We start from the raw sequence: 21408 nt of genomic DNA, 5'->3' as shown, positions 1-21408 counted from the left end.
CTTTGGCGGATAAGGCGGCGGGCCCGCGCACGCAGCCGTTTGAAGGTGATGAGGTGTTCAATGCAGGGATGTCGCTTGTGACGCTGTAGCGCCCGCCGCCGATCTTTAATCGCCTCAGCGATCTCAGGCGACCACCAAGGCACAGTCCGCCGCCGAGGGGACCCAGAACAACTGGGAATGGCAGATTCTGTGGCAGTAACGATGCTGGTGGTGACTGAGTGAACCACCGCATCAATGTCGTCACTAGAGAGAGGCTGAATAGCAGCAATGGAGGAGAACAAGTCCCAGTCAGCCTTATTCGTAGCCCATCTGCTGGGGCTCCCAGAAGAGTGTCGCTGTGGCAGTGACAGAAAGATTGGAAAATGGTCACTACCACACAGGTGGTCATGCACACTCCATTGGACAGACGGTAAGACGCTAGGACTACAGATCGATAGGTCAATGGCGGAGTATGTGCCATGCGCCACACTGAAGTGTGTGGAGGCACCATCATTTAAAATCGAGAGATCGAGCTGCGCCAATAAATGCTCAACGGTGACGCCTCGACCTGTTGCCACTGACCCACCCCACAGAGGGTTATGGGCGTTAAAGTCACCCAGTAACATGAAATGTTGCGGCAATTGGGCTATCAGCGCAGCCAGGACATGCTGTGCAACATGACCATCCGGTGGAAGGTAAAGACTGCAGACAGTAACAGCCTGTGGCGTCCACACCCGAACAGCGACTGCCTCTAAAGCTGTATGTGGAGGGACAGACACGCTGTGAAGAGTGTTAAGGACATATATGCAGACGCCACCAGACACCCTTTCATAAGCTGCCCAGTTCTTATAATAACCCCGATAGCCACGGAGGGCGGGGGTTCGCATTGCTGGAAACCAAGTTTCCTGAAGTGCAATGCAGAAGCAAGGGTGAAGGCTGATAAGTTGGCAGAGCTCAGCTAGATGGTGAATGAAACCGCTGCAGTTCCACTGGAGGATGGTATTGTCCATTGAGGAGAAAGGCGTGACGGGACTGGGAAGGCAGATTACGCCGCTAGGTCACCTGCTGCCTCCGATTGAGCACCTGTGCTAGTGCTATCAATGGTGTCTGAGGGATCGGCGAGATTGAGGTCCTCAGCGGACGCCATAATCTCCACCTCGTCCTCAGACGCAGTGCTTGTAGGAAGCGGTGGGATGGGTGCCACCGCAATGTCGTTAGCCTTGGGGACTTTCTTCTTCTTCTGTTTCACTCACTGTGCCTTCGGTGGTTCAGGCTTGGAGGGCTTCACTGGGTCAGTCTCAGGGACGGACGACCGTGAGGCCCTACGACCAGGGACTGGTGGTTGTTTCAGCCACTTGCGGGCGTCCGCTTTTCCACTGGTCGGAACTTGCGAATGTAGGTCGCCAAGGGACCCCTTCCTGGCGAGAGTAGCCAAAGAAGTCTTACTCTTCTCCGGCTGGGAAGGGGGAACTGATGTCCCTGATGGTTGGGGGGGAGGGGGGGGGTTGCTCCTGAAGAAGATGGAGCAGGAGCAACAGAGAGTGAAGTGCCCCCCACAACCAAGGGGGCCGGTGGATTCTGACAGATCTTAGAGCCAACGATAAGTGACGATGGGAGAACCATTGTTGCAGCAGCGGCGTAGATCGACTTCATTGCCACAGGATGGAGCCGCTCATACTTCCGTTTAGCCTCGGTGTAGGTCAGGCAGTCCAGGGTCTTATATTCCATTATCTTTCGTTCCTTCTGGAATATCCTAGAGTCCGGCGAGCAGGGGGAATGGTGTTCTCCGCAGTTAACAAAGATGGGAGGCGGAGCACAAGGAGTATTGGGATGCGAAGGACGTCCACAATCTCGACATGTGATGCCGGAAGTACAGCGGGATGACATGTGCCCGAACTTCCAGCATTTAAAACACTGCATCGGAGGAGGGATATATGGTTTCACATCACAGCGGTAAACCATCACCTTGATCTTTTCGTGTAAAACATCACCTTCGAAGGCCAAGATAAAGGCACTGGTGGCTACCTGATTATCCCTCGGACCCCGATGGACACGCCTGACGAAGTGAACACTTCGTCATTCTAGATTGGTGCATAGTTCATCGTCGGACTGCAGAAGAAGATCCCTGTGGAATATAATACCCTGGACCATGTTTAAACTCTTATGGGGAGTGATGGTGACGGAAACATCCCCCAACCTGTCGCAAGTGAGCAACCTCCGTGACTGGGCAGAGGATGCTGTTTTGATGAGAACTGACCCAGAGCGCATTTTGGACAAGCCCTCCACCTCCCTGAACTTGTCCTCTAAATGCTCCACAAAAAACTGGGGCTTGGTCGACATAAATGATTCCCCATCTCTTCGCGTACACACGAGGTACCGGGGTGAATTATCTCCACTGCCTTCTTTGGACAAACGTTCCTCCCATGGAGTGGCCAGTGAGGGAAATGATCTCTGATCAAATTTTTTTCCATTGAGGTTAGACCTCGATCGCTTAGAGACTGCTGGTGGAGGCCCACCAGCGAGAGATGATGTACCACGCTTCATTGCGGGTCATCCGCCCTGATGCCACCCACTCTGACCAGGGGCTCTCCCCACGGGCGCCACCCAGCCGTAGCAAAGACCACCTGGCAGGATGGCCTTTGCCGGGAGTCCCGATGCCCCAAAGGGATAGGCATCTACTCCTCTGCATACGTGGGGAGGTAGCAGCTCAGGCATCAGCAGTGCAATCCCTGTATACTCAGGGGGCTACCACCAAGAGGGTACATGACGACCCCACCACAACGGACTGGCTACCGTGCTGGATGTCGGGTGTCGAAATATCCATGTACATCACGAGGGCAAAGATGGAAGTGCACAATGGAGGGAAGGGATGCTATCCGGAACACACTGCAGGGATGTAAGTCCAACTCCATGAAAATATCAGGTGTGCCAGATCTTAGGGCAAGATGGATTTAAGATGCACCACGTAAGGTGTCCTTCCCCAAATGGTAAGCACTAATGGAAAAATTTGGAAATAGAGTGGTCAAACCCCTCAGGGGACCATCACATTAAAGGCCGAAACAGTTGAGACTCCTTTTAGTCGCCTCTTACGACAGGCAGGAATACCGCGGGCCTATTCTTACCCCTGAACCCGCAGGGGGGGGGGGGGGGGTATGGTAGCAGGTACAACACCAAGTTGTTTACTAAAGAATAATGGCTGAGACTGGTTAAGCATTGCAGTTTTAATTAAGATGGAAGCACTTCGAAATTTTAGTAGGAGAATTCACCAAATACATTTTCAATATTCTCCACAAATAACATTGGCTTGGTAGAGAGGAAAGATCCTCAATCTGTTTGGATACAAAACAGGAACTGAAGGGAGTAAGTGTCTAAAAATTACTTGGTTTTGTTTTCCTCCAATGGCATGGCCAAGGAGGGAAAGTTGCTACGGTCATAATGATCGGCAGTAAATTTCAATCTATCAGAGGAAACTACCAGGGCCTCACAGCTACTGTCAGACAACTTTGGCCGTTTCATGACACCAAATATACACCATGATGACACTTACTCTAAACTAGGGCTCACCCCACAGCTGTCACTCAGCCAGAGCTAAAGACAGCTGGCATGTTGGCCAATGCTCTGAGTCCCAGTGGTCCCAAACAGATAGGCACCTACCCCTCAACACATACAGGGAGGTGACACCTCTAGCATGAATTCTGAAATATGTGGAGCCCATCATGAAATACAATTTAAAGAATAAAGTGAAGCACTTATGAGCAAAGAAAGTGTGATTCCATAAAGACATGCAGTTTGTAACTGTACTTTGGGACAATCATTTAACTAATACAACTGTACAATTTTTACTCCTTTCAGGAACTTTCCATCATTCCATTTGCCCAGATGACTGAATAAATGCATGGCTCCCATTCCTCATGTACTTGGTGTTGCTGAAAGTTCTGTAACATCAACTGGAAAACTTATCAAGTTTTGGAAGGGCGACACGCTCTATTTGCAAGGAAATATCACTGTTATAAATTACGTCCACTGTATTTACAGTTGTTTAAAAAAATTAAATTAACTTGAACTTTTTTAAACACTGGTGGTCAAGTCCATTTCTTTTATAAGTTTAACCACTTATAATTTCAATTAGTTCATAAGTATATTTTCAGGATCCTTGAAATTTAAATGGTTTATTGTAATCCCCAAGAAAAAATAAAAAATTATTATTTGTTATAACAACAAAAAATGACAAAGGAACAAAACACCCATTAATTTTATTTTCCCAGGTGATGGTATATGCTGTTAGCATTTTGCAAAAGAAGTTTTAGGGTTGGTCCCTATTTATTTCCATGATATTTGATGCAATGATGTACCACATTTTTTTCAAAATAAAATATGGAAATTTAAGAATACATTATTTCCAGTCAAAATACTTGTCCTGAGGGTACCAGATATTGTTCTATATTACTCATCCTATAGCAAACACAACCTCCAAATTTCACATTCTTTGGATTATCAATAAAAGTGGTAATTTATTTTCATAATGTTAGGCACTGCCGTTTTATGCCATTACAATGTCAAGAAAAATGTAACTTCCAAATTTTGAAGCGCCATAAATTGGAAACAGACATAAAATTGTAAAATTTGGTATGATTACTTGTCTCCATAAGGAGATCAAAGAAGACAAGTTTCCTCCAAATCAGAGATGTTGAGTGAGAAAATTCTTTTTTCTCCCCTAGCTGAACAACATGGAATGACCCAGACCTTCAAGAAATAAACTTCTGGGTATGATTCTACTATCTGATAAACACTAGACAAAGAGACTTGGACTAAGAGAGACTGTAAAAAAAGAGTACATTTTGACATAAAAATGCCCCTGCTGCAGTCAGTAATACAAAGCATACTTCCCCAACATGGTATGCAACTGTGGTAAAGTAAATTAACATGAAGAATAGCTACCTCAAGATAAACCTACACAGTATAATGGACTTCAAAACATTTAATCGTTGCAGCTGCAGATATGTATGATAACTGATTATATTGTTTTCTAGTGCAGCTAAGGAGGTACAGCCACTGTTGACAAACCCACTAGTAAAGCTATATGACAACACAATCACAGTACTAATTATTTCCTTAATATTCTAGTTTTAAAAGATATGTATCTGAACACGATTTATGGCATTCCATTCTAAAATTTTTGACCTATATACTAGGCTGGATGATGCATTTTGAACTTTCAGACATAGCAGTTCCTCCACTGATAGTTGAACGGTACAACACAGGGACACGAAAAATACTCAGAATGAGAGAAAAAGAGCGAGAGAGAGAGAGAGAGAGAGAGAGAGAGAGAGAGGGGGGGGGGGGGGGGACAGTAGAAAGGAAAAGAATACGGAAGACACAGTGTTGCAACAGATTAGTAAACAGAGAAGCAAACTGGAAAATGATAAGAAAAGATGATATGGTGATGTGCGGATGATTCAGTATTACATGAAAATGGGATGAAAATGATAACTGAAAGAAAAGGACAAAGTAAAAGAAAAGTACAAAGTAAATAAGATATCTGGACAAATCAAGTACTGTCAGAGACTGGGGGATGGGGGGACAGTGGTGGCAACAGAAAAGATATCCAGCTACTCTATGTCATTAACATTGCCAAATCTCGATCAACATGCCAACCGCAAGGAGATAAGGGATAAATATGTGAGGGAGGAAAAAAATATCCAACCATTTGAGTCGCCCAAGTCACTGATGAAATCAGGGAAAGCAACAGAAAATACTGCCTCATTTTTTATCGTAGCAATGCCACATGTCACACAGCATCTCAAACAATTGATTATTTGAGGAAAAAAATGTTTAATTAGTATCTAATTGCATATATATTCATCTGATGTATCACATAATAACTTTTCTTTCTGCCCTTATTCCAAACAAAAAAAAAGTGCAAACCATGATTTTCAAAAGAATAAATATTAAGAACAACATTTGGAGAGAAAGTAAAATGATTCACGTAAAAATATGATTCTCTCTCTCTCTCTCTCTCTCTCTCTCTCTCTCTCTCTCTCCCCCCCCCCCCTCCTCTTTATCTATCTATCTATCTATCTATCTATCTTGATCTGTCTCTTTGTAAAACTTATAGAGCAACCATTGTAACAAGTTTGTCTGCAAATATTCACCATTATTGAAGACATAGAACTGATCATAAGATGCAAAAGGAAGAAAGACTCAAGTTTAACATCACGTTGATGGCATGACCATTAGAAAGGCAACACAAGATGAGTGATGGGTCAACTGCCTGGTTTTAAAAACCAATTAGCCAGTCAACTGTTTAGTCTATTTTGTCCAGTTGAATAAAAAATCAAATGAAACCAGTTTCTGCAGCTATATGAATGTTTTCACTCACTGTCGCTAAGTGAAACGACCGACTAACAAGTCTCAAGCAGTTATGTCAGCTATATGAACGTTTTCACTCAGTCTCCACATTTGAATGATTTCATTTACGTACTTTTTCAGGCTTTCAGGTTACACATAAACCACAACTAGTGTTGCCAACTTTTTTTACATACAAATAATGTATCTTATCTCAAGGAGAGGTGAAGAAAAAGTTTACATTTAAAATGAAGTATTTTTAAAATTTATGTGCTGATTGACTTAAATACAATTTTTTTGTACTTCTGGAGTTAAATGTGGATTTTTGACTTGTTTTAAAAGGGTAATAACTGCTACTAAATTATAAATTTATGTTTAAATAAATAAATTGCCTCCCTCACTAACAACTCTATTTTTGTAAATGATGAAGTGATGTGAACAGAAAACATATAAGATGCAATTTCTTAAATTGTGTGGTGACTTAACCACTTGTTTTTTAAGTATATACTGTCACTTGTCAAAAGCATTTATTTTTTATTTTTGCGAGAAATATTTATCATCATTCATTAATTTTCTTTGAATTTCTTTAATTAATATAGTTTCATGATATAAATCTTCCTTGCAGATACTGTATATCATATTGAATTTATCTTGAGATTCACCTTTTAGCCACTAATGTAATTTTTTTCCATTCTCATGCCACTGAGCATTTCGGCATTCTGATCCAGGCACTAAGTTCAGTATTAAGAAAAACTCCTATTCTTAAACATAGGCAAAAACCCGAAAAAAAAAACTAAATATTGTCACTCAATAAAAAGCAAAGACCAGAATGGCAATAACGGTAGTGACAGGTGATAATAGAGCTCACTCAACAATAATGATTTAATAATGATCAATTTTTTTCAGCTCAGTAATGAATGGATCAGACTGCGTTGACTGTTTTCATCTGGTTGCTCCCACAGGGTTTCTTCACTCTAAAGAACTCAAAGAATAATAATCCCAAGGATAAATAAAGCCACAATGGACTGGACTAATTGTTTTACAGCAGCTGACTGAACCTACTGTATTCATTCAGCAGTTCCCAGTAACTAGTTCATACTGAGGAAGAAAACGAGCAGTGTCCTTTTCAAATGAACTCTCAGCATTTGTCTTATGGAAACCATGGAAAATCAAAATCTGGGTGGCTCGTTTAAAAAAAAATGCAAGAATAACCACGTCTTTTAACAACTGAACATTTTGCTTGGTCATACAGTGTCAAAAGAGATGAACTATTATGTCTTGCTTCATCTAGGAATGATTAAATGTTTACTGCATCCTAATTGCAACGTTTTTCATCTCTTTGCTTTTCCCATCTTACACCACTGCCTAAAGGACACACACTGCTATACCCGCAGTTGGCTAGATAGCAGTGCACACATCAGAAAACTGGAGAGATATGGTGACAACGCAAGGCCGGAAGACCGCCTACGGACAGGACTCAAACCCATGCCGGAGTCTAGCAACTGGGCTGACCAAACGGTGGGCCCAACACAACAAGAGCACGTCAGTGGCAACCTATGCAACAATGAAATGCAACAAATCTTTAACACAACAATGCCAACAGACCAAGTACAACCCTCAATCCAAATTGAGACCAAAGAGGAAAACCAATATTAAAGCAAAGTCATCGACTAGTAGTCAGTAGTATGGTAGATACAATAATGAAGGCTAGCAGATGAAGTGCAAGACTGAATAAGCGGTTGACGTGCAGCAGTTTTTATGTTAGCCGTGAGGGGCACTATTGGCCAGCGTATTCATGTGGCAAGATGGTGGCACACTCACTAGACGGGTGTAGCGCTGCACCAACACTACCCTCTATTGTCCATTGAGATCCATTTGCTCTCGTTGGCATTCAACTTCCATGCAGCCTGATACCAGACACACTGTTTGGAAAGATCAGGATTCGAAATGTTTTAGATATTTTGATTTTTGTCAGTTCCATTACAATGTTTACCTTCTTGCTACTATTTTCTCCAACACAACATTACATTACATTACGAAACTGTCAGTATCTTAAGTTAGTGGCTTGTTATTGTAATTATATTACAATGTTGGGACAACATCCCAATTTATTTGATTATTATACTTATTGTCTTCTTTATCAGATGCGTTAACTACTTGCATCATTTTGCAATTTCAGATTTCTTAATTGAAAACTGTTGCCCATCTCACAGACTACTGAAACTGCTTTGAGTCCATTTCTCATATATGACATATCCTTTTTGTTCCACTGTTAACGTGAAAATCTCTTTCAAAAATGCCCATCTCATATTTTACACCTCCTCCCAATTATTGTTTAATATCATACTGTTCTGATTTTGATACGCCAAACAAAATAGCACAATATTCTTTCCAGAGTTTGTACGTATAGTTTTTCTTAAGCCATAGTGACATCTGAGTTTTTTAATTTAAGCTATCATGTTGGGTAAAGATGATTGTCTACCATTTCATCTCTTGCAGTGGGAGACACCAGTAATCATTTCCAAAAACCATTACTTTTAACTCTTTACAGTGGTCTGTGTGTGTGTGTGTGTGTGTGTGTGTGTGTGTGAGTGAGAGAGAGAGAGAGAGAGAGAGAGAGAGAGAGAGAGGGGGGGGGGGGGGGCAAGGCATTGCAACACTTTTATTTCTTGTTTGTTTACTTATTTCTTGATTTTAACTGTAGACAACTTTCACATACAGGTTACCTAAAGGTAAGATAAATCTTTTTACACCATTATTTGAACAAATAAAATAGCTTTAGGATTGACAGATGTCAACAGCATGGGGTAGTGATGTCTGGTAGAAATCTCAACGTGCACATACTCATATGATTTATACAAATCACTTCATGTAACCTGCTACATCTGGCAACGCTCTGCTTGAACCTACATAATAGGCGAGACAGTGAGCATGTGGAGCCTGAGAAAAAGTTGTGGTTGGTTGGTGCTCGGCTCAAACACCTGTTTTTAATTGAAGTATAATATATTATCCAACTAACGCACAGCAGAAGAAGAAAAAACCTTAAGAAATAATGAATTATGTAGCTTTTAACACTATTCATTGATTGCACTTTAGAATACTTTAAGAGAATATGCGGCAATATTTTTTCATTGCCTAATCCAACCCACCCACTCCCACCCCCTAATGAGCGCATGATTAGAACTATTGATGGGATACGCTGAACATTTTTAAGATTAAATATATTTACACTTACTACAGCCTCATCAACACTTGCATTGCAAAAACAAATAATTAAAGTGGGTTTCCTTTTTTTTTCTCATGCCACAGCAACGATTCTTGCATCACTTTGCTGTATTACTTAACTGAATCTTTTTCCACATGCATCATACATTTGATGTATAAGAAAACAGAAAAACTATTACTCATCAGCCAAAAAAGAACTAATACATACTTTTACAACACTTACCCTGCTGACATAAGTTCAGTCTTCTAGGATTTTCTGGCATGGTTTTGAAAGTTACACCAGAATTTTTGCACGTCCTTTTGAACGATGATCCCACACGACTACGCCTAGTAAACAAATGATTCTGCAACTTGCATGAGCATGGAGAAGCATGGGACCACATGCTTTTACATTCTTCCTCTGTGGTAGCTATTGGAGAACTTAGATTATTTATGTTCGTACACACCTCACCATGTTTCATTAAGGCACTTAAAATATTTCTTGCAAAACATTTTACTTGCTGCTCAATTAAGGATTCAGTCTTGTCATTGCTAGGAATAATCTTTTGAGATCTATATTGTACCGTATCCCTGACTGTCCCTGAATCCTCTTCATCTGACGAAACTGTATCTGTGATTTTAACTACTTTAGTTTCTGACTGCAAGCAATTAACTATAAACTCCAAGTCTTCCTGAGCAAGTGTGTTAAGTTTTGAGCAAGCTAGCACTGATATGCGAGAGTGAATACGATGAAAGTCAACAGATACAAAACGGTGATCATCCATGAAACTGCTCACAACACGCTGAATATGCTTCACTTCTGGCCATAGTGTTTCAAATATAATATCATCACTCTGCACACGATGTACTATGGATATTCTATGACTTAAACCGTCTGCTATACGTTTTGCAAATACCTGACAGGACTTTTCAACATATAGTAATGGGCAGATATCTGGATTTTCTAATATGTCTGTAAGTGTCTCATGCTCACAGCTGGTTAGCTTTGCTTTTCCTTTATTGTCATCATCAAAAGATGGATTTTTGGTAACTATCTGCTTAACTGGTGAATGATATTCATTGTCCGTATATGCTTTATAGTTCTCTTCGAGACTACATGCTTTGAATGCTACACATAAATCTGTTATTGGACTGACAACACAGTTTTTCCCATGAGCTGATCCTTCTGAAGGAGTCTGCTCTATCCGATCACAAGCAGTATTGGTTAGTTGCATCATGTTAAAACGATCCTTGGTGTTTAGTGATGCATCATTGGAGACATGTTTACCCCAAGTTTCTTGGAACCGCTTCTTCATATATGCTTCCAGTAAGTCAAGCCCTTCTTTAGTGGCAAAATCTGTAAATGTTCCAAGGAATGGCCAGTATTCTTTCCAGCCAACTTTTGTTTCATGAGCAAGAGTCCTAAAATTAAATGAGAAACAAAATTAATGACACGTTGGCAGAACACACCTCACAACAAAATCCCACAATATATTCATTTCTTATGAATTTGTACACACCACAAATATTTTAATGAACAAATTAAAATAAAAAATGTCTGCACAAAAACACCACTTCTGGCAGTGTGCTGCCATGTTTCAGGTTTCACAGCATATGCTTCAATCATACAGCGGTAACAATTACGTAAACATTAATATTTGTATAAGAGGAGGAACATTTATTCATTAGTTGTCGAAACTGGAACTACTGAAGAAGAAATGATACACAAATTTTAAAATACAGTTGACGGTAAGCTTTTGGAATTAAATGAGAAGATACATTCATTAACACTGATAAAGCTTAAGACATATACTGTGTCCCATTTGCTAAGTCTATACCTGCTGAAGTATTTGACAGCTTCTTCGTAATTATTTGTGTTTCCTACAGTAGGATTACATATGTATTCTCAGACATTAATGATAATACATTAATTTGTCATCATGCCACAATGTATGTATATATTTTAACATTATAGCTCACTTGTTGGTTTATGCCTTTACACATTTACTGCATGTCTTTCGTTGTACTTTTTAATAAAAGAAAAAGTCTATAGAGGCGAATCAGATCATGCATCATATAAAAATAAATTTCAATTTTTGGAAAAAAAAACTGCCAGTGAAGACAAAACTATGGTTTTAACCTTTATCAACATAATAGTGGCTTTGGAACTTAAAGCAAAAAAGTTATATTCCTGGATCACTTACGATACTTGGTGCAAACAAAGATTTCAAGGTAGCAACAAACAATGCAACCACCTTTTCAGGGGATTGGGGGCAGGGGCAGTCTCGGATGAGGGGGTAACTTTCCACAAAATGTTTTACTCGTGGATTCATTGTCAATGGTGACATACTATGTGCTCTCAAAAATGTACCAGGACCTTCAAAATTAGGATGGGGTCTAACAGGAACTTTGCACCTTCATGATGACATATTGAGAGGCATTGTACTGATCTTTAGGATGCCAGTGGTGCCTGTTGGTATGTAAAGAGCTCAGTGCATTCCATTGTTGTCTCTCAAGGTCAGGAACTAGTTTACATGCAGCACTGAGATGACAGCTGCTGTCCTAGTTAAAATTGCCACTGTACATTCTGACCTTTAAAGCCTCTCTGACGACAAAGTCCTTGTAGGTTAAGGCACGTTAAAATATTTTTGTTTTAACGGACATAATTTTACATTTATTCGTGAACCTGCACTTAGCTACTGCTGGCACTTCTAGGTTATGATTTTTAATGTGCTATTCTCCAAATTGTTCGAAAACTATATGGACTGATTGATCATCACAGTTGTTTCCACAGTGGCAATTCCAAGGACATTGTGATGAAACCACCTTCTAGGGCAGTCAGAAAATGGGTCTTACACATTATATGGTCAGAACCCTGTCTATATCACAGACACATTCAAATAGAAAGGAAAAAAGTAACAGGTGAATCACCATGTGATTTTTGGAAATTTTGCATTTCTATTTTTCAAGAATGGTAAATTAATCGCAGTCTCCATATCTAATCTTTTGCAACAACTGTTTCAGTTGTTTTAGGTCTGAATTCATTGATCTTTGTCAGAAACAACTGTCAATTTCTGCAACCACTCTCTTCTGGGTTGAGTCTGGAAGCTCTGTGCACTGAGTTACGAATAAAAGTGTGCATCAGCCTGCAGTATAAAATGGCGGCTAAACTACCATCTGGTTCACATACTGTCAGTAACACAACATGACACCATAAGCCAATCAATTGCAGACTGATTAAAAGACCATCACAGCAGCAACTTACAATAATCAGTAGTTGTTCCTGACAAAAATTATGGACGTTGGGACTGAAATCTCCGTTTTTGTTCTTATTTGACATGGCAATTTTAGTACCTGACTTTACACTGATACTGCATGAGTGCATATTGGTCGGGTGAATACAAGGTTATAAATACAAAATCAAATAGGGGTAATGCAGGAGTAGGTTTAATAATGAATAAAAGGTAAGCTACTATGAAAGAAGCCCACGCCTACCACAGTAGTACAAGTTTATATGACAACTAGGTGCAAAGATGACGAAGAGATTGAACAAATATATGATGAGATAAAAGAAATTATTCAGATAATGAAGGGAGACCAAATGTAATAGTCATAGGGGACTGGAATTCAATAGTAGAAAAAGGAAGAGAAGGAAAAGTAGTGGGTGAATAAGGAATGGGGTTAAGGAATGAAAGAGGAAGCCACCTAGTAGAATTGTGCAAAGAGCATAACTAAATCATAACTAACACTTGGTTTAAGAATCACGAAAGAAGGTTATATACGTGGAAGATTACATATTGGTAAGACAGAGATTTAAGAACCAGGTTTTAAATTGTAAGACATTTCCAAGGGCAGATGTGGACTCTGACCACAATCTGTTGCTTATGAACTATAGATTAAAACTGAAGAAACTGCAAAAAGGTGGGAATTTAAGGAGATGGAACCTGGATAATCTGAAAGAACCAGAGGTTGTAGAGTGTTTCAGAGAGAGCATTAGGGAACAGTTGACAAGAACAGGGGAAGCAATACAGTATAAGAAGAATGAGTAGCTTTGAGAGAGAAAATTTGTATTTAATTGATGAAAGGAGAAAATATAATAATGCAGTAAATGAAGCAGGCCTAAAAGGAATACATACTGTCAAAAATGAGACCAACAGGAAGTGCAAAATGGCTAAGCAGGGATGGATGGAGGACAAATTTAAGGATGTAGAGGCATACATCACTAAGGGGGTAAGATAGACACTGCTTACAGGAAAATTAGAGAGATCTTTCGAGAATATCAAAAGGTCAGATGGAAAACCAGTCCCATGCAAAGAAGGGAAAGCAGAAAGGTGGAAGGAGTATATAGAACGTCTATACAAGGGTGATGTACTTGAGGGCAATAGAAGAGAACTAGATGAAGATGAAATGGGAGATACTACACTGCGTGAAGAGTTTGACAGAGAACTGAAAGACCTAAGTCACAACAAGGCCCCGGGAGTTGACAACATTCCATTAGAACTGCTAATAGCCTTGGGAGAGCCAGCCCTGACAAAACTCTACAATCTGGTTAGCAAGATGTATGAGACAGGTGAAATACCACCAGACTTCAAGAAGAATATAACAATTCTAATTCCATAGAAGAAAAGTGCTGACAGTTGTGAAATTTACCGAACTATCAGTTTAATGAGTCACGGCTGTAAAATACTGACACTAATTCTTTACAGACAAATGGAAAAACTGGTAGAAGCTGACCTCGGGGAAGATAAATTTGGATTCTGTAGATACACTGTAACACATGATGCAATACTGATCCTACGACTTATCTTAGAAGATAGATTAAGGAAAGGTAAACCTATGTTTCTAGCGTTTGTGGACTTCGAGAAATCTTTTGACAATGTTGACTGGAATACTCTCTTTCAAATTCTGAAGGTGGCAGGGGTCAAATACAGAGAGCAAAAGGCTATTTACAATTTTGTACAGAAACCAGATGGCATTTATAAGAGTTGAGGGGTATGAAATGGAAGCAGTGGTTGGGAAGGAGTGAGACAGGGTTGTAGCCTACCCCCAATTTTTTTGAATCTGTATATTGAGCAAGCAGTAAAGGAAACAATAGAAAAATTTGGAGTAGGAATTAAAATCCATGGAGAAGAAATAAAAACTTTGAGGTTTGCTGAAGACATTGTAATTCTGTCAGAGACAGCAAAGGATTTCAAAGAGCAGTTGTACAAAATGGACAGTGTCTTGAAAGGAGGATATAAGATGAACATCAACAATAGCAAAACAAGGACAATGAAATGTAGTCAAATTTAATTACGTGATGCTGAGGAAATTAGGTTAGGAAATGAGACACTTAAAGCAGTACTTGAGTTTTGCTATTTGGAGAGCAAAATAACTGATGATGGTTGAAGTAGAGAGGATATACAATGAAGACTGGCTATGGCAAGGAAAGCATTTCTGAAGAAGAGAAATTTGTTGACATCAAATATACACTCCTGGAAATGGAAAAAAGAACACATTGACACCGGTGTGTCAGACCCACCATACTTGCTCCGGACACTGCGAGAGGGCTGTACAAGCAATGATCACACGCACGGCACAGCGGACACACCAGGAACCGCGGTGTTGGCCGTCGAATGGCGCTAGCTGCGCAGCATTTGTGCACCGCCGCCGTCAGTGTCAGCCAGTTTGCCGTGGCATACGGAGCTCCATCGCAGTCTTTAACACTGGTAGCATGCCGCGACAGCGTGGACGTGAACCGTATGTGCAGTTGACGGACTTTGAGCGAGGGCGTATAGTGGGCATACGGGAGGCCGGGTGGACGTACCGCCAAATTGCTCAACACGTGGGGCGTGAGGTCTCCACAGTACATCGATGTTGTCGCCAGTGGTCGGCGGAAGGTGCACGTGCCCGTCGACCTGGGACAGGACCGCAGCGACGCACGGATGCACGCCAAGACCGTAGGATCCTACGCAGTGCCGTAGGGGACCGCACCGCCACTTCCCAGCAAATTAGGGACACTGTTGCTCCTGGGGTATCGGTGAGGACCATTCGCAACCGTCTCCATGAAGCTGGGCTACGGTCCCGCACACCGTTAGGCAGTCCTCCGCTCACGCCCCAACATCGTGCAGCCCGCCTCCAGTGGTGTCGCGACAGGCGTGAATGGAGGGACGAATGGAGACGTGTCGTCTTCAGCGATGAGAGTCGCTTCTGCCTTGGTGCCAATGATGGTCGTATGCGTGTTTGGCGCCGTGCAGGTGAGCGCCACAATCAGGACTGCATACGACCGAGGCACACAGGGCCAACACCCGGCATCATGGTGTGGAGAGCGATCTCCTACACTGGCCGTACACCACTGGTGATCGTCGAGGGGACACTGAATATTGCACGGTACATCCAAACCGTCATCGAACCCATCGTTCTACCATTCCTAGACCGGCAAGGGAACTTGCTGTTCCAACAGGACAATGCACGTCCGCATGTATCCCGTGCCACCCAACGTGCTCTAGAAGATGTAAGTCAACTACCCTGGCCAGCAAGATCTCCTGATCTGTCCCCCATTGAGCATGTTTGGGACTGGATGAAGCGTCGTCTCACGCGGTCTGCATGTCCAGCACGAACGCTGGTCCAACTGAGGCGCCAGGTGGAAATGGCATGGGAAGCCGTTCCACAGGACTACATCCAGCATCTCCACGATCGTCTCCATGGGAGAATAGCAGCCTGCATTGCTGCGAAAGGTGGATATACACTGTACTAGTGCCGACATCGTGCATGCTCTGTTGCCTGTGTCTATGTGCCTGTGGTTCTGTCAGTGTGATCATTTGATGTATCTGACCCCAGGAATGTGTCAATAAAGTTTCCCCTTCCTGGGACAATGAATTCACGGTGTTCTTATTTCAATTTCCATGAGTGTAGGTTTAAGTGTCAGGAAGTGTTTTCTGAAAGTATTTGTATGGAGTGTAGCCATGTATGGAGTGAAACACTGTCGATAAATAGCATAGACAAGAAGAGAATAGAAGCCTTCAAAATGTGGTGCTACAGAAGAATGCTGAAGATTAGATGGGTAGATCACGTGACTAATGAGCAGGTACTGAATCAAATTGGGGAGAAGAGGAATTTGTGGCACAACTTTACTAGAAGAAGGGATTGGTTGGTACAACATTTTCTGAGGCATCAGGAGGTCACCAATTTAGTATTGGAGGGCAACGTGGAAAGTAAAAATCGTAGAGGGAGACCAAGAGATGAATACACTAAGCAGATTCAGAAGGATGTAGGCTGCAGTAATTATTGGAAACGAAGAGGCTTGCACGGGATCGAGTGGCATTGAGAGCTGCATCAAACCAGGACTGCAAACTGAGGACTACAACAAGAACTGCATGACCAGAGGTACCCCAGAAAATGGGGGCAGTTAACTCACCTGGAACAAGCATGATGTAACATACAAAAGCATTGTTACACTATTCAGAATTCACTCTTACTCTACTTGGGCTGTTAGCAATTGTTGTGACTGTGCTCTTAAAACTCTTGTCAATGAAGTAGCAGAACCCAGTATGATGTCCTTGATGGTGAGTTCATCAGAGACAATGGTATCATTAGGGGTGCCCTAGTGAAGTGTGACAGGACTGCTGTTGTTTTCTATACACATAAATAATCAGGCAGACAGGGTAAGCAGCAGTCTGCAACTGTTTGCTGAAGATGCTGTGGTGTATGGGAAGGTGCCTTCATTGAGTTAGACTACAAGGAGACAAGATGGCAGGCAAAATTTCTAGTTGGTGTGATGAATAGCAGCTAGCTCTAAATGTAGAAAAAAGTAATTTAAAGCAGATGAGTAGGAAAAACGATCCCATAATGCACAAATACAGTATTAGTAGTGTGCTGCCTGACGCAAGCCTTATTGATTAAGTATCTAGGCATAACTTGCAAAGCAATATGAAATGGAATGAGCATGTAAGGACTGTAGTAGGAAAGGCAAATGGCTGACTTTGGTTTATTGGGGGAGTTTTAGGAAAGTGTGGAGCATATGTAAAGGAGTCCACATGTAGGACACTAGTGCAACACATTACAATGTTTAAGTGTTTGGGGAATCCACATCAGGTCAGATCAAAGGAAGACATCGAAGCAATTCAAAGGCAGGCTGCTAGACTTCTTAGTGATAAGTTCAAACAACATGCAAGTATTACAGAGGTGCTTCGGCAACTCAAATTGGAATTATTGGAGGGAAGGCGATGTTCTTTGCGAGGAGCACTATTGAGAAAATTTAGAGAACCATCATTTGAGGTTGACTGCAGAGCTGTCGTCAACGTAAATTTCACCTAAGGACCACAAGGATAAGATTAAAGAGATTAGAGCTCATACATAGCCTTATAGATAGTAGTATTTTCCTAGCTCTATTGACAAGTGAAGCAGAAAAGGAAACAACTATTAATGGTACAGGATAGCCTCCAACACACAGCATATGATGGCTTGCAGAGTATGTCGATAGATTTAGATGTAGGTGTAGATGTACAACTGGTTTTCAAAGTGGACAGATACTCGTTACTCCACTGAATGACAGTCATTGTTCTATCTTGTAAATCATATGCATCCTGTTCTCATACCCTCAGCTCTGAGTAAACAAAATCACTATGAGGTATTTCAAGCTTTGCATGTAAATGAGCAACGAGTGAAATTGATACATAATTTATCATGTCCTGGCAATGACAAATAAATCTGCAAGAGCAACAGCAGTGGCAGAAAGAAAAGCTTGAAGTTGTAACAAGGCAGGTACACATGCGCACACGCACACACTGAGTACAAGGTGTTCCCCCAGAATAACTGGCGTTGACCTGGTATGTATTTATTCCAATCTCTTAATGATCCATTTCCTCTTTTCTCCCTCTCTGTGGCCAGCTTTCCCTCTGCCCACCTCCTCCCCCCCTCCCCCCCCCACACTCCATCCACCTTGTCCTCCACCCCCACTCTGTCCACCTCCAACCCGCACTCTATCTGCCTCCTCCTCCTCATCCTCATCCTCCTCCTCCTCCTCCTCCTCCCCCCCCCACCTTTCTTTGTCCACCTTCTCCTCCCTCCTCTCTCTGTCCACCTAATCCTCCCCCTTCTCATTGGTCATATATTCCTCCCCCTATTTTTGTCCGTTTCCTCCTCTTTCCTTTTTCTGTCCATTCCTTCCTCTTGCCTCTCTCTGTCCATCTCCTCCTGCTCCTATCTTTGCCTATATCCTCCTCCCCCTCTAGCTGTCTGTCCATCTCTCTTCCTCCCCACACATTATCACACTCACCCCTATAGCAACTGACAATTCTTACTCCTACAGTATTTCTTTCGGGATTGTAACTAATATGAGTGCCAAATTTGATTGCAATCATTCCAGGGGCTAAGGATGAGGTTTTTACCTGTGGCTTTCTTCACATATGCACATGTCAATTATATTTCACATATATTTAATACATTTCACACATATTTCACCTGTATGTCCAGCAGATTTCCCCCTGCAGTTTCATTCTCAGGCAGGCTTATAAGATCGTATCTGCTGAACTGTGTGCTGCACAATGACATAATGTTGCAGGTACATCCAGTGTTATATATGGCTACTATCTGTGAAACATGCTGTGAATAGTATTAGAATAGTATTAGTAGTAGAGAAAAAATAAATTTAAAACTCTTGCACGATACTGTACTTCTTCAGGCATCTTGGTGTTTATTATACCTTACCTCCTGAACTAAGTGACATACAATGATTTAATTTTTCTGGTACATTCAGTGGTACACACGAATATTGTCTACAAAATGTGTCATGAATACAATAATTAGTAATGAAGTAATAAATTTAAACATCTTGCTTTCTACAGCAGTCTTCCTGCATGAACAGTGAAAATATAGTAGTCATAAACTTTTTTCCTTTAATCATTGTGTAGGAGTGCAACAGAGAAACTCAGCCAATGCTGGAGTACTATCTATTCTTTGTGGTTTACTGTTCCTGTTAGTACTTACTGCTATAACGAACACTATGCTAGACTAATTTGGGACTACTCTATTGAATGGGCACATAAAATTCTGGTTTAAAAATATTTCTGTTAGTAATAGGAAACAAACTGAAGTTTTACGTTCACATTTAGTGTCATATAAAACATGTTATGACCAGTATTTCTCTGGGCTGACTCCAGCTACACATTGAAAAAACGAAATTAATACTATCTGGCAAAACACCAGAGAAAATGTGTCTGACAACTCTTTGGTGAGACACCTTGAATATGTGTTATGATTAATTTTGATATAATGTAAATAAAACAAAGCACAACAGTCAGAGAACAGTAGGTATGCTATCATCAAATTAAGCAGCCTTGGGAGGTAGAATACGAAAGGTATTCTGACTTCAACCAATTTGTTTCATAGGATCATGACTGCAAGGGCTTTGTCTTTACAGCTCAATAACAAAAGAAAATTAGAAACAGAGTTAGGATTACATTCAATTTCCTATTCACGAATGCCACCAGTGAACCCTGGATCTTGCTGCTGTGAGGAGACATGTATACTTCAATAACATGTAGCTGTACCACAGGTGCAATAACATTGGATATGTGCCTATGGAGAGCCCAGATTACCATGTGGTTCCTGAAGGAGGGCAGCAGAATTTCAATAGTTGCAGGGGCAATGTGTGAATGATTGACTGATCTGGCATAGTAACATTAGCCAGTGTGACTTTGCTATGTTGTTACTGTAACTAAAAGCAAGGGGAAACTACAGCCATTATACTGTAATTCCGAAGTACACACAGACTCTACTGTACGACTTAATGATAATGGCACCCTCCTAGATAAAATATTTCACAGGTAAAACTGCCCTAAAACTGGATCTCAGGGCTAGGCCTCTCATAGAAATAGTGTTATCAGAAAAAATTAATTACTTATGAAATCTAGGATGGAATATTTGTGTGTATGTTTATCACCAGTACTGACTTTTCTCCTTTAGGTACATATGACCAGAAACTGTCTCACACACACACACACACACACACACACACACACACACACACACACACACACAGAGAGAGAGAGAGAGAGAGAGAGAAGGGGGGGGGGGGGGGGGGTATTCTGAGGGTCAGAGCATGAAATGCTTGATCCCTTATTAGAGTATACAAGTTAGAGAATATGGAAAGAGAAATAGATACGTTGGAGTTAGATACAAAGGGATCCAATGAAGTACCGGTATGGCGTCAGAAAGAATGAAATTTCTTGTCGGATGAGTGTATAGTAGTAGTATTTCTTGTCTTCAGTCTGAAGACTTGTTTAATGTAGCTCTCCAAGCCAGTCTATCCTGTGTAAGCATCTTCAAATCTGTGCAACTACTACAACCTACATAAATCTGAACTTTCTCACTGTAGTCAAGCAACAATCTCCCTCCAAAATTTTTACCGCCTTTACAATTTTATCTCCGTTACCAATTTGATGATTCCTTCATGCTTCAGGATGTGCCCTATCAACCAACCCCTTCTTTAGTAAAGTTTTTTGTTCCTTGCCAACTCGATTTAGCAGATAATTATCAACTGCCCAATCTACCCACCTAATCTTCAGCATTCTTCCATAATGCCACATTTAAAAACCTTCTACATTCTTCCTGTCCAAACTGTTTATCTCCCATGTTTCATTTTCACGCATGGGTATATTGTAGAAAAAAATCTTCAGTAAGAGAAACGTGCAAGGCAATATCAACCTCACACTAATCTTAGAAGATTTACCAAAGAAAAGCAAACTTATTATTACACCACTTGGCCGGGCTGGGTAGCCGAGCAGTCTAATGCACCTTGTCATGGTCCATACAGCTACCCCCGACGGAGGTTTGAGTCCTCCCTCGGACATATGTGTGTGTGTGTGTGTGTGTGTGTGTGTGTGTGTGTGTGTGTGTGTG

At 41.3% G+C, this 21408-nt stretch overlaps 1 protein-coding gene across 2 annotated transcripts in view; it reads right to left on the bottom strand.

The window, feature by feature from the left end:
- Positions 1-21408, bottom strand: part of LOC126199375 (ankyrin repeat and LEM domain-containing protein 2) — a 151941-nt gene that overhangs the window by 76767 nt on the left and 53766 nt on the right. Inside the window, exon 7 of one of the 2 annotated variants that reach the window (XM_049936286.1) lies at positions 9773-10950. In XM_049936286.1, coding sequence (XP_049792243.1) covers positions 9773-10950 — 1178 coding nt within the window. The remainder of the gene's footprint in view (positions 1-9772; positions 10951-21408) is intronic. The other variant, XM_049936287.1, reaches the window with a different exon arrangement.

Source organism: Schistocerca nitens, chromosome 8 (genome assembly GCF_023898315.1).
Source record: "Schistocerca nitens isolate TAMUIC-IGC-003100 chromosome 8, iqSchNite1.1, whole genome shotgun sequence".
Taxonomy (NCBI): domain Eukaryota; kingdom Metazoa; phylum Arthropoda; class Insecta; order Orthoptera; family Acrididae; genus Schistocerca; species Schistocerca nitens.
Note: the sequence above shows the minus strand (reverse complement) of the source record. Positions and strands in the feature narration are given on the sequence as shown.